The sequence below is a fragment of the Aphis gossypii genome, chromosome 1 (genome assembly GCF_020184175.1).
Source record: "Aphis gossypii isolate Hap1 chromosome 1, ASM2018417v2, whole genome shotgun sequence".
Lineage (NCBI taxonomy): Eukaryota > Metazoa > Arthropoda > Insecta > Hemiptera > Aphididae > Aphis > Aphis gossypii.
Genome location: NC_065530.1, coordinates 28,319,983 through 28,333,015, shown reverse-complemented (window position 1 = coordinate 28,333,015; position 13,033 = coordinate 28,319,983). Strand labels below are relative to the sequence as shown.

At 28.1% G+C, this 13,033-nt stretch overlaps 2 protein-coding genes and 1 long non-coding RNA gene across 4 annotated transcripts; 1 reads left to right on the top strand and 2 right to left on the bottom strand.

Annotated features, from left to right (window-relative positions):
* The first annotated feature begins 738 nt into the window (after window positions 1-738).
* On the top strand, window positions 739-1,435 carry LOC126555828 (uncharacterized). Its single transcript, XR_007606957.1, has 3 exons — window positions 739-901; window positions 979-1,219; window positions 1,286-1,435. It is a non-coding gene; the product is annotated as an uncharacterized LOC126555828 (long non-coding RNA).
* A 493-nt stretch (window positions 1,436-1,928) lies between these two features.
* On the bottom strand, window positions 1,929-7,768 carry LOC114125722 (zinc finger protein 708-like). 2 transcript variants are annotated; one of them, XM_050210678.1, is made up of 9 exons: window positions 7,625-7,768; window positions 6,171-6,311; window positions 5,038-5,208; window positions 4,783-4,956; window positions 4,044-4,325; window positions 3,236-3,979; window positions 2,869-3,120; window positions 2,540-2,692; window positions 1,929-2,443 (listed from the first exon to the last, which is right to left on the bottom strand). In XM_050210678.1, exons 2-9 carry the CDS (start codon window positions 6,284-6,286, stop codon window positions 2,065-2,067), a joined length of 2,271 nt encoding a protein of 756 aa, XP_050066635.1. In that variant the 5' UTR covers window positions 6,287-6,311; window positions 7,625-7,768; the 3' UTR covers window positions 1,929-2,064. The 2 variants fall into 2 exon arrangements, with proteins under 2 accessions (XP_050066635.1, XP_027845290.2); XM_027989489.2 differs by lacking the exon at window positions 7,625-7,768 and adding an exon at window positions 6,380-6,762.
* A 67-nt stretch (window positions 7,769-7,835) lies between these two features.
* On the bottom strand, window positions 7,836-11,527 carry LOC114125721 (importin subunit beta). The gene has a single exon (XM_027989488.2). The coding sequence runs from the start codon at window positions 11,318-11,320 to the stop codon at window positions 8,747-8,749; it is 2,574 nt and encodes an 857-aa protein (XP_027845289.1). The 5' UTR covers window positions 11,321-11,527; the 3' UTR covers window positions 7,836-8,746.
* Window positions 11,528-13,033: the final 1,506 nt, after the last annotated feature.

The window sequence follows — 13,033 nt, the reverse complement described above, 5'->3', positions numbered from 1 at the left end:
ATTCATGTTTTAAATTTGATTGCGTTGTTTCAAATTGTTGTTATTGAAATACCATAACAATTTACTATACTCTTATATTAAGAAAATACATAACTTCGACGTATTACGGCGACCCGTGGTTGTTGGACTACAAGGAAACGTCGCTTAGTTACTATCATAGTCTTACATCGACGGTCAAAGTTGATCGAAAACTTAAAATGTACAAGTTCTCATTATAAAACGTGCGATAGAGTAACAATTTAATAATTATACGCACGTGCCCTTCTAGGGCTATGGTACTGTACTATAATTTCAGTGAAAAACCCGTCAATAGGGGCTCTCTAGGTGAAACTTGACCGCCGACGACATAAAACGCATGTACTCAGCTGGGAAGTAGCTCCTATTCACACAATTAAAGTAAATAGAGTTACTATATAGAGTTGGTGACTTATGTATACAGGACCTTCAATATTTTATACATTTTATAATGATTATAGATACATAAGAGACAAATAATATCATTGATTTTAGAATATTCTAAAATCAATGTTATAATACCTATACGCGTTATTTATCAATATATATATTTATTCGTGGCACCTTTGTAGCTGTACACAGTTTAGGTTTATTTGTTTACCGTAGATTATCAACAATGATTCTAGGAAAAATACATCTTTTGAATAATGCTCGTACCTAATTCTCTTAAGAGCAGCCCAATCAACGATACGAATACAGGTGATAATTATATGGTATATATTATACTCGTTCTTCTTCCATTACGAGTCAATCATTCGTTATTTTTCTTACGTTTAACCTATTGAACGGACTCACCGTACTGTCGAATTCGCCAAGTTGTTGGCTAATCGGTGCCATAATAATGTACGAAGATTATCGAATCTACAAACTTTCATTCCTACTGCAGGTATTCCTCGTCAATTGTTCTACTGTTATTATCACTATTTTAATTCAGTATGACAGTATATAATATTTTACCGGCAGACGTAAATTAAGGAATTAATTTTAATGACTAGTCAATCATAGACAAGGAGCCATAACTAACCTTCAAAAGCATGCATCAAAAATGATGAAGTATATTCTAATACTTGAACTGTTGACAGAACTTCAATTAGGAACTACAGTAAGATTACCCATACCTGACGTGGATGTAGAGCACGTGGCTCACCCCTTAATCTTTTGGCGGTCTTTGTTGCATATGAAGCTGATATTATGTATAAATTATGTGAGTACAATAAAAATTAATTGTTAAAATAAATTAATAACAATATTAAAATAAATTACTATGTAGGTACGGAGTGTGGGTATGATAAAAAATAGGTTCACTAGATCACAACTGGTTCCGTGTCCTGAAAATATATTGAACTATGAAAAGACAATCGCGACTGCCGGAGTAAAAGAAATTATATGGTTCGTGAGGCTGCTGGATATGGAATCGCGGGATCACAAGGCTATACAAGATGTAGGAATTTGCAAAACATAATGCAAAACTTATAGATGTGCTTGTAAAAAAAATAATATTTTATGTAGTTCAAAGTGTCACGGCACAACAAATTGTGAAAACAAATAATTATTGATTATATATAATTTATCTTGTATTTATAAATTTCTGACCTAATATAAGTATTTCGTTAAACATAATTATCAACATTGCCTATCAGTATTAGACACTAAGTTAAGTTTCTAGTCATAGTTCTAAATGTGTTAACAAAATATTTGGATTTTACAACCTTGCCTATATGTTGTCAGTTAATACCTAGGCCAGGGGTCACCAAATAGTTTATTTTATAATCAATGATATTAGCTATTTCAAATTTAGATAATATTTTAAGTATATAGTATTAATTAATGATAATGCAAGTATATAATTAAAATGGAAAATAAAAATAAACTAGGGCAAAGGATAGCAGGTAAAAAAATAAAGACCAATAACATTTGATTCTAGAAATGTTGGTTTAAATATATTTTATAATTAAATTACACAATCAAATAAAATTTAATTAATAAATAATTTAAAATACTAATACTTACAAAACAAAAATAAAATATTATTTAAATAATAATAAATAACTATGTATTTCGATGCATTATTTTAATATGTCTTTGCATATGTGCTTTGGAAACAAATAGTTTGTAACATATATCACATTGATGGCCTTGACCGTTGTGTCGCTTAAGGTGCATATCACGATATACTTTTGTGCTAAATAGTTTTTTACAAAGTTCACATTCAAATTTTTCTTGTGGTACTGTTAATTCATGATCTCCAGGATGCATATTTTTTTTGTGAGTATCACAATGAGTTTTACATTTGAAAGTCCGTCCACAATGTTCACACATGAATGGCCGTTCGTCTGTATGGCATAATTGGTGTTTATTCAGCGCAGCATTAGTAGAAAAACTCTTGCCGCAAACTTGGCACATATAATGTTTACCCTTATGGCGGCTACTATTAAATACAATAATACAAAGGCATGTTAAATTTATTGTTTTTTTTATACGTAACATATGAAATATAAAAGTTTATATTATTAGATAAACATACTTGACATGGAGCGTTAAATATTCTTTAAATAAAAATGCTTTATCACATACAGAACATTTGAATACTTTTTCTAATGTATCAGAATTATGAACTATCATCATATGCCTATTTAGATGATGTTTATAGGTAAAACATTTAGAACATTCTGTGCACCTAAAAAAAAAAATATCATGGTATTTAAAAGGTTAAATTCAATAATTTATTAGTATTATGATCATGAAGCCCCTAACAAATGTCTTAAAATGTTTTACTTTTTCAATTATTTAAAATTTACAGTAATTAGCATTATGATATACTACAATAATATCTATACAGTTTTATGTTATTACTTGTGAGGTTTATTATTTGTGTGTTTTCTTCTATGGTCATCCATAATGTGTTTTCGATTAAACTCAGCATGACAAATCTCACACTGGTACGGAGCAGCATTATTGTGTTTTTTCTTCATATGTCTACCAATTCTTGAATAACTTACAATATTCAAGCATATTCTACACACTGTATAACTTATTCGCTTTTTATTTAATAATGATGCTTGCTGTTCATTAGTGATAACTTTGTTATTATCTTCTGAAGGTATACTAAAAAAAAAAAAAAAAGAAGAAATAATTAGATACAATACAATTTTTAACATAATATAATATATTCCAAATGAATAGCCAAATTAAAATTTACTTTCAAATAAATAATGCTAACTTATTTAGTTCTGTATCAATTTCGTAACCATCATCAGTAAGCAAGTCTATTTGTGATGATGCATTATCCTCATTGTCCTTAAAAAAACTGACTTGATAATTATTATCATCAACTTGTTCTATATAAACATTGTCACCATCTTCCGAGACATTATCTAATTCAGAAAACAAGTGATCAAATTGTTCCGGTGGTCTTGTAGGACTATATTCAATTTGATTAACTGGTGTTTCTGAAGTTGAGTATTCAGGACTATCAAAACCAATATGACTAATGAGATGAGTTCTTAATCCATTGGAATTAGGAAAACCAGCATCACAATATGGACATAAATACTTCATGTCACCACAATGAGATTCAATATGTGTTTCTAAGTCTTCCTTACACAAGAAATATTTAAGACAATGTTCACAAGTATGTGTATTAGTAGATTTATGTGCAGACAACTCATGGGCCCGTAGTTGTTGTTTAATATCAAATTCCATACCACAAATTGTACAGCGGTGAATATTAACTTTATTTCTAGTCAAATCACTATGGTGAACAGTCCTTATATGTTCTCCAAGATCTGGAAAAACTGAATGACACATAATACACTCTCCTTGAAAAATAACTTTATTTTTTTTAGAGTTTAATGCAGATTTAATAACTGGTATAGTTTGTTTGGAAATATTTTTATCATTATTAATATTTTTTTTATCAACATCTTTATTTTCTTTCTTTACATTATCAATTGGTATGGATTCTCTGAAAATTAAAAATATTATTAGTTTATATATTTTAATATTAGTAGAATATTATTCAATATTACCTTTGATCTTTTTCTTGAAGTATTAGATTTGTTGTTTTACATTTATTATGAATCATATAATGATCTAACAAATCTTTATGTTCTGTGAAAATTTTATCACATTTTCTACACATGAATATATTCTCACCACTCAATAAACGCTGACATAAATTAGTGGCTAATTCAATAGTACATGTATTGTTTTTATAATCATAAACAATTTTGTTTTTAATGGACTTAATAGGTTTAATAAAAGGTTTCAACTGTTGTTTATTGGGTTTTGCAGATGTGTTTTTTGATGTTCTGAAAATAAATATATGAGTGAAATATAATTTTAATAAACCATTAAGAATATATTTTTATTATTTCTTGTCTTTATAATTATAAATAAAACATGAAATATTTGTTATTAGTATTTATGTATTATAAATAGGCTTGAAATTATAGGCTATGATTCAACATGTTGCAGCAAATAAATTATTATTATTTAAAGTTTAAATGGATCTTATTCAAGTTGATTTATAACAATACACTCTATTAAAATTATTTCAAAAATATCAATTTTAACTATCTGAACTTTGAACTAAAAGCTTGTTTATCTCTAAAAAATTGAATGGATATATAAATAATAAATAAATTCTTAATGTTTATAAAAAAAGGACAAAATTACTTTATTTTATGAAAATATACATCATAAAAGACATGCAAAGAATTTCATTATAAGCTATTTAAATTTAAAATAATATTACAATTTACTTACATGTTTTGTAAATTTGTTTTTAAAGGATTAATTTGAGATGAAATCAGTTGTGCACTTGATTGTGTTTGTGTAGTGGGAACAATGTTTGAAGTGCTCTTCAGTTTTGGTTGTATGGGTCTTGTACTTGAATTGTTACCAATAATAATTTTTTTAAAAGCAAATTGATTTTTTAATCTAAAAATAATAATCTATATATCAGTAAAAACAAATATACTGCTAATAGAAATTAATAATATTTAATTAATTTATACTTACATTGTTAAGTCTGTAGATAATGGAAAATCCAAAGTATCACGAATTAAAAATACATTTGAGTTTTGTACATCTGAATCGACATTACACTGTGTAGTTTTATTTATATCAAATTTATTTTGTTGTTTTCTAGTTAGTTGAGTTTTTGATGAAACAGCTGCATCATGTTTGGGTCTAAAAAATATATTAGTATTAATAAGTCATAATAAGTACTTTGTGCTTTTTAAATTATTGAATTATTTAAACATAATTAATGTATTCAATAGAAAAATTAAAGTTTATTCAAACATGAATTAGAAATTGAAATGATATACCTATCATTGTGTATGATAAACACATCTAAGCGAAGACAATAATACAGCCTATGATATTTTATATTATATTTATTTTGCTATAATTTGTTTATTTTTCCTATAAATAATTCATTAGGTAGCATTCATTTTTGTCAAAAACATTGAATTTACATATCCTAAAATTATCAATGATAGTGAAAAAATAATAAGATAATATGTTAAGTCTGATTATAATTTAGGAATTAGTGATTACCTATATTATCTGTTAAGCTATTATAATTTTAATGAAATTCTTATTTGTATAAGATAGATATTATATTAATATTTTCACTTCTTTAAGCCTGTATATTCATCTAAATATTATTATTAAAATTTATCAATAACTGGTTTATTATTATTATTATTATTATTATTATTAATATTTTTACCATGGTTACCAAACAAATATTTTAGTATTATTATTTAAGTTTTAGATATAAAATTATCATACCTACATATTTTTTTAATCCCAATTATTATGAAAAATATAGATAATTTTTAACTAATGACTCGCCACAGTATAAACAAAATCAAATTTTCTAACATAAGATTTTATGAAATCATTTTCAAAAATGTCTTCACAGACAATAAAAAAATTAAAACATTTTAAAATAAATAATATTGCTTCATTCAGGATCTAAAATCATTACAATTTTATAGATGAGGTTCATTCTTAAAGTAGATAATATAGGTATAAATTTAAGTTTAACAAAACTTAAGGAATAGGTATTATACTGTGTCAATTGTGAAGGATGCTATTTTATTATGTTGTGCATATACCAAATAATTAGTATTAATACTTACTCAACTGTAGAAATGCTGGTCTGCAACAATTGACAATTTACATCACTATTATTTGTAGTTTTCAAATATGTATGATCATTTTCAAACGCTATATAACGATAGTCAACCTCAGTCATTTTTGAAACAGCAATTAAATTGATCCTATTGAATTGATAAATCAAAAAATTGAAGATTAATACAAACTACAAACACTAACTGTATTACATTACCTTTTACTTAAAATGTTAGTTAAAAAATATCCAGAGACATAAATTGTAGGATGAGTATCAGAGTATGAAGGTGACACACAAAAATTAATAGTTTTTGATAGATTTATGAAAACAAAATATCACCAACATTGAATTAAATTATTGTTCATTATTATCCATACCCAAAACATGAAAAAATTATTCGTATTGAATACTGAATTATTCAAATATTTTAAAGTGCACAGAATTCATTGATATTATAATTTAAATAATTTTTAAATAAAAGGCGATTCTGAATTTTTCTTAGAAATTATTATTCAATATATCATAATAACCAACTAAAAACTATTATAATAATTATTATAAGTTAATAGTAGAACAGTAGAACGGCAATAACTTCGAGTACTACCATATTTTATAAATTATAAGTATTATGTTTTAAGTAATAAGTAACAACATTTTAATTTTTAATATTTTACCTTTTATCATTTATCATTTATCATCAACGCTTAACGTGCATCGCAAAGTCAATAAAAACTAAATACCAGTGTGTCCAATGTACATTTTATTATTTACAGTCGGCACAATGCGCATAAACAACGTTAGCCAGAGCTGCCAAACCACGTCAACACAGCCGTTGAAGAATAGTATAATATAAAAATATGTATTATGAAATAAAATAAAAAAAACTATCCGTAGTCTCAGCAAATAACTGCTTACTGACGGGAGATGGGACTATGCCACTATGGGAGTTCAAGGTTGGAGATTGCAACTTGCGACTGTAGGTAACGAATGTATAAAATAAAAATTAATACATTTGTTTATTTTCCGGTTACTAGCGATGGACCAAAAAAAAAAAAAAAAATGAAAATATAAATTAGACTTATAATTTATACTTCTTGTACCTACTTGAACTGATAAATAATTTAAAGAACTATTACAGAATACAGTAGGTAGGTAGTAAGTACGAATGTATGATTATATCGAATCACTAGACCACGTTATTCAAAAATAGAAATATTTTCCGTGAGAGAAAAGTTGGCAGTGTCACCGAATGGTTTTATGGGTTGAACACAATATTATTATGATTCGAAATCTATGACCTCAAAAAATATCTCATTCGTAAAATTGTATACCTATCTAGTAAATATTAATATTATAATTAAAAATCAAATTATATTTTATTATTAAGAAGTATTGCGAATTATCGTATGCATATAAGCAGTAAACACTAGAATAAATTTAATATTTTTAATAGTTAATTACTTTTATATTCTATTTTGTGGGAGCGCCAATATTGAAATGTTCATTCCATTTCCAACGTATTAACATGTTTGATCCAAGATAGTGAAGTGTATCTGACACCTTGGCTAGGAACTTAGTTTTAATTACAATTATTGTTTGTTTCATTGTATTTCATTTTTCTTTTGAATGTCATTTAATAGTAAAAACAAATGCACAATTGGAAACAATAATATAATATTATATATATATATATTTTTCTCGTGCATATTAGAAATTACAAAGAATTTTTTCATACATTTTAATCTCTAACAAAGTAAAAACAATCTATTGTCTATATTATTTTGTACTATTAGTTTAGAAAAAAAAATATTTTTACATTTTGAATTAATTTAATATAATATATATTCTCATGTAGTGTTACATATATTTTGTAGTCAATTTAATTCCAAATGAAACAATCAACTGGTGTTTATCAACAATAAAATAAATAAACAAATGACCAAACTGTTATTGAAAAAAATTGCAATTTAAGTAAAAACATTTAAAACTATTAGCGATGAATTAAAATAAATTAAATGTTAGAGAACAAAAATACTATTAATACAAGAAATAAACTTCATTTTTAACTACATTAATAAATAATAACTATTTTTTTTATTCATGAAAGATTCTATTTAATGAATGTTAAAACACTATTCTCAATGACAGGCGGACAGGCAATAAAAACAAATACAAGATACCTAATATATAAATAAATAATATTGCATTCATACAAAAATACGCACTCGGAACAAAACGGACACTCAGAAACAACTTTAAGATTTTTCATATTATAAACAAATATTATATACAAGTTAAATATTTAACAAATATTATTTGATAATCAGTCAGTCATACGAGCCGAGTAAATGAGCTCAATCGATGTATACTAATATAAATAAAAAAAAATTTCTCACTTAACTTTAAAATCCGTACACTAGTAGGAATACGAATACAGAGTAGCACATTTACTCATACAGTTATACAAAATCACAGACACGTTTTGGTTCCATTTATACCATAAAAATTATATAGGCACTAAATAAAGACAATCATACGAGAAGACAAACGATCAATAGAGCCTCACGTTTAAAATTATATATTTTACATTGCAAAGGTCTTGATTTTTTGAAGTTCTTTCGCAGACCAACGAGCTAGACTTTTGGCAGTAACATCTGTGGATTGACGTCCTTTGTATAGAAGTTCATGTACTTCTCCATTGTCTAGAACCGGACATGCTTTAGCACCAAAAGCTGTGCACAAGTCTCCGACAAGACCGCAGCAACTTTTTAATATTCCTGGATGTGCATTGGGATCAGAACAAATAGAAATCATATACCGAACCATGAATGGTAAGTGTGCTTCTAATAAGTAAACATCTTGATTGGGAGTATATCCTTCACCCTTCAGTCCTTGTACAATACCAATATAAGCAGCCAACACACCTTCACGAAGTTCATTTAAGTATTCAACAATTTCTGCATCATTGGGATCCAACTGAAGTTGTGCTACTTGAACTAAAGCATTTAAAACATGATCTAGGTACTTTTTAAATTCTGAACCAATGCCAAGAGCTATATCTCCAAACGAAGACAAAATTTGTGGTTTTAAATTACGGTTAACAGTATTATTGCTCAATGTTTCAAAAAGTAAAGCGAAAATTTGATCACAATATGGGGCTAAATCTTCACGAAGAGCACGTGACAAATCACCAACCAAACCAATAGCAGCTAAACACACTTGGAATTCCATATTATTCTGTAAGCCAATAAATAAGTATGTTTTGAAATATTCCATATACTTATTAAATCCTTTTCCAATATTTTCTATCAGAGGACTTATAGCCATTAATGCATCTTCTTGCAAACCACTATCTTTGCTAGTACTCAACATTACTAAAAGAGCATTCATTATGGCATCAGCAATTTTTTCTACATCTTCACCACTCATTTTTCTTATAACACTTTGTAATGTTGCACATAACAGTCCTTGCATATCCAAACAATCTTCATTCATAGATTGTAAATTAATTATTTGGTTCAAGCGACTAAGTACGATTAAAGTTGTACTTTTAACAGTTTCATAACAATCAGCTGGCGAACATTTAATCATATCCATAAGAGCTTCATATGCAGCTGATCTCAAATTTGATCTCATACCATCACCTCTTTCTGTGGTTTCAAGTAGGCCTTGAACAATGTAATCAAAATATGGAGTCAAGACATTCATGTCTTCTCCAGTGGCTTGTGCTAGACTGCTAAAAGCCCAGCAAATGTTTGTGGCAACACGTGGTTCAGATTTAAGACCTTTAATAAACACTCCAAGTACATCATTTAAACAAGGAGAATTAATGATTAAATCAGGTACAAACTCAAATATGCGGCCAAATGTCCACGCAGATGTATCTTGAACTGCCACGCTAGAATCATACATCAAATGTATAAGAACAGGAATGTTAGGTTCTAATAGGCTTTTTAATGCAGCTTGATCTAGACCGCCAAGAATCGATCCAAGTGTCATGACTGAAGCATCTCTAAAACGCCAATCTGGATTGCTGATATTAGCATTTATGAATGGAATTACATGTGGCACAATATTGCTTTGGCAACAAGTTGCTAACAACATTATACAAACACCAGCTGATTTACATGGATTCCAATCATCATCATCATCACCTTCTTCTTGTTTGGTAAGTTTTTCCATTAAAACGGGTATTATGAATTCTAATGCACCTTCAGCGTACAACATAAGTTTTTTGTCATTAGGTTGTTCTTGGCATTGTCTTTCATAAACAATTTCAGCTTCTTCTTCGGCAATGCTAGACCAAAATTCAATACCTTGTAATGCTTCTTCATCCAAATCTGATTTAATAGCATGTAGTGTAATTGGAAATAGTGTTGTCATATAATTTTCCATATACTCATAATATAAAGAGACAATTTTAACAAGACATTGAAGTGCAGCAACCTTAATTTGAGTTTCAGTTGATTGAGTAGCCTTACACACGACTTCCATTATGTAATCACGTTCATTTTTCTTTTCGAAATTTCCTTTTGTAAATTCTAAAGAATTATAAAGAGCAGTAGTGGCAGCCAGACAAACATGGCTATTTGGTTGGGTCATTCCATGAACAATGGCCGTCAGAACTGTATTTGACTCTGCCTTTAAAACGTCACGATCGGTCTCGGCACATATATAACCGATAGTTTCTAGAGAAGACTCTCTAAGAACGTCTGATGAATTTGGATCAGTGACGTTTGCTGCTAACAAGGCAATAAGACCTGGCCAAAGGTTTAGTGGTAATTCAATAATAGCAACATTGGCAACGCACTGAGCAGCGGAACTAGGCCGACTTTCCGTGCCAAGTGCTTTAAAAATGTTTTCTTTAATAAAAAGACGGTCTTGTTCAGTGAAAGACAACCAACGCTGTTTCATCTGAACCTTAACTGCTTCATCTTTCGATGTAATGTGATTTTTGATCTGAAGGCCGGCGGCGATTCGAGCAACCGGGTTATTGACGGAATAAAGTAAGACATTAGATAAAGTTTTGAGAAAACCTGGGAGATTCGTTTGCGCTGCATGCTCGAGGAATTTCTGTATTTGATTTAATTCTTCTTTGTCGGTGGAAATCGTGCGCTCTAAAAGGCTGGTAATTTGAACAACTTCTTCATCACTCATATTGGCGAACGTCCTTGACAAACGGGTGCGAGATGTTAATAAAAATGATATACAACGACTATTTTAACGTCCGGCGTAAAACTAAACGGCAAAAGCTAAATTATCGCAGAAACACAGAATACGTTAGACGTTAAAAAACCATGGAGTGCGTTCACAAAATATTATTGTGAACAATTATTTAATAAAGTCATGGCCACTTAATGAAACACCGCGGTATTGGTATAACCTCAAAATGACAAAACGGACAAAAGTCTTAAAACATTATCGGCGCGTATCAAGGTGGATATATAATATAAAACCATTGACCTATTAAAAACAATAAAAACTGTGATATCATGTTATCATTACGACGACCGGCTTATGACGTTCTTATCTTTTCTACATACAATCAGTGATACCATATTATTATACTTTCGGGAAAAGTACCCAAAATCCAGCGCTAAACTTAATGCAAATATTTTTAAATTGGTTGATGCCTGAATGCCTGTTCATGAATTCACGATCATGATTTAGCATATATTTTCAATATTTTAACTACTTACCTAGTACCACAGATATGTATGATTATTATATATATCTGTGCCTATTTTTTTTTTTGTAGTACATAATATAATGGAAATACGTCGTGTTATTTCATTGAAACTTGGGATATACCTATTGTGCACATTAAATTATTTTAGATAAGTGTTAAACGTACTATTAATAATGACTGATAACTAAAATATTATTTATTCACATAAATTGCGTAATACCTATGGAACATATTATTAAAAGATATAATAAATTTAAAATATTTAAAAAATAACCAACGTTTTGTAAAAACAGTATTCATAGCTATTATACCAAATATACATTTTTAATTAACATAATTTTTTTAGTTATAATAAAATAATAAATAATCACCAATTAAAAAAAAAGATAATATTTTTAAGAGAATGGAAGAGAAGTATTCTCTCATAACAAATTTTATTTACAAAATGTTATTTTAAAATTCAAATAATTATAAAATATAAAACTATATTAAAACTAAACTGATAAAATATACCAAACCACTAGATAACAATATTATCCTTTAAATTTTGTAATACTAAGTTTTTACACTAAGATTATTTAAAATTCATAAAAAAATCATTTGCCGTGAATGCATTTTATCACACATTTGACATTTTATTGCGTGTAGGACTGACTGGTCTTAGAAAGAATTAAAAAAATAAATATTGTGCGTTGACATCAGCTTTTAACAAATTTTATACCTACTCGTGTTAAACTACTTAAACTCGATGATAAATTCTTAGAATTTTGGTTTCAGCAAAAAAACCAGGCTATTAAGGCGAAACTATAGTTATTAGCAAGTTATAAATTCAAACTTGTATTTCAGCACGTTTTAAGATAATATTATTTTAAATCGTGATCACTGATCATTAGTCATCGCTATAAATTGTAAGTGGTATCATATAATTTTCTCTACATCGCGGGAGGTTGAATAATGAATAAAAAAAACCATTTTTATAGATCCACCTTAGGTTCGCTTTATAGTTTATAGTTTATACACGTTGTATCCAGTGGTTTAAGTGGGAACAATTTTGAGAGGGGACTAACGTCACTAAAAATTAAGGAGCGTTCCCGAGTTCTTCATCCAAAATCTATATCTAACCAAACTTTTTTAAGAAACCTACTAGTCACAATACATCGTGCTACTAGGTATGAACCTAT

What these genes read in the sequence shown, in the direction of transcription:
- LOC114125722 (XM_050210678.1), bottom strand. Translation starts at nt 6,286, where the DNA reads ATGACTGAGGTTGACTATCGTTATATAGCGTTTGAAAATGATCATACA. An exon ending in ACCAGCATTTCTACAGTTGA is followed by an intron (nt 5,209 to 6,170) that starts GTAAGTATTAAT and finishes TATATTTTTTAG; the next exon opens with ACCCAAACATGATGCAGCTG. An exon ending in AAAACAAATTTACAAAACAT is followed by an intron (nt 4,326 to 4,782) that starts GTAAGTAAATTG and finishes ATTTATTTTCAG; the next exon opens with AACATCAAAAAACACATCTG.
- LOC114125721 (XM_027989488.2), bottom strand. Translation starts at nt 11,320, where the DNA reads ATGAGTGATGAAGAAGTTGTTCAAATTACCAGCCTTTTAGAGCGCACG.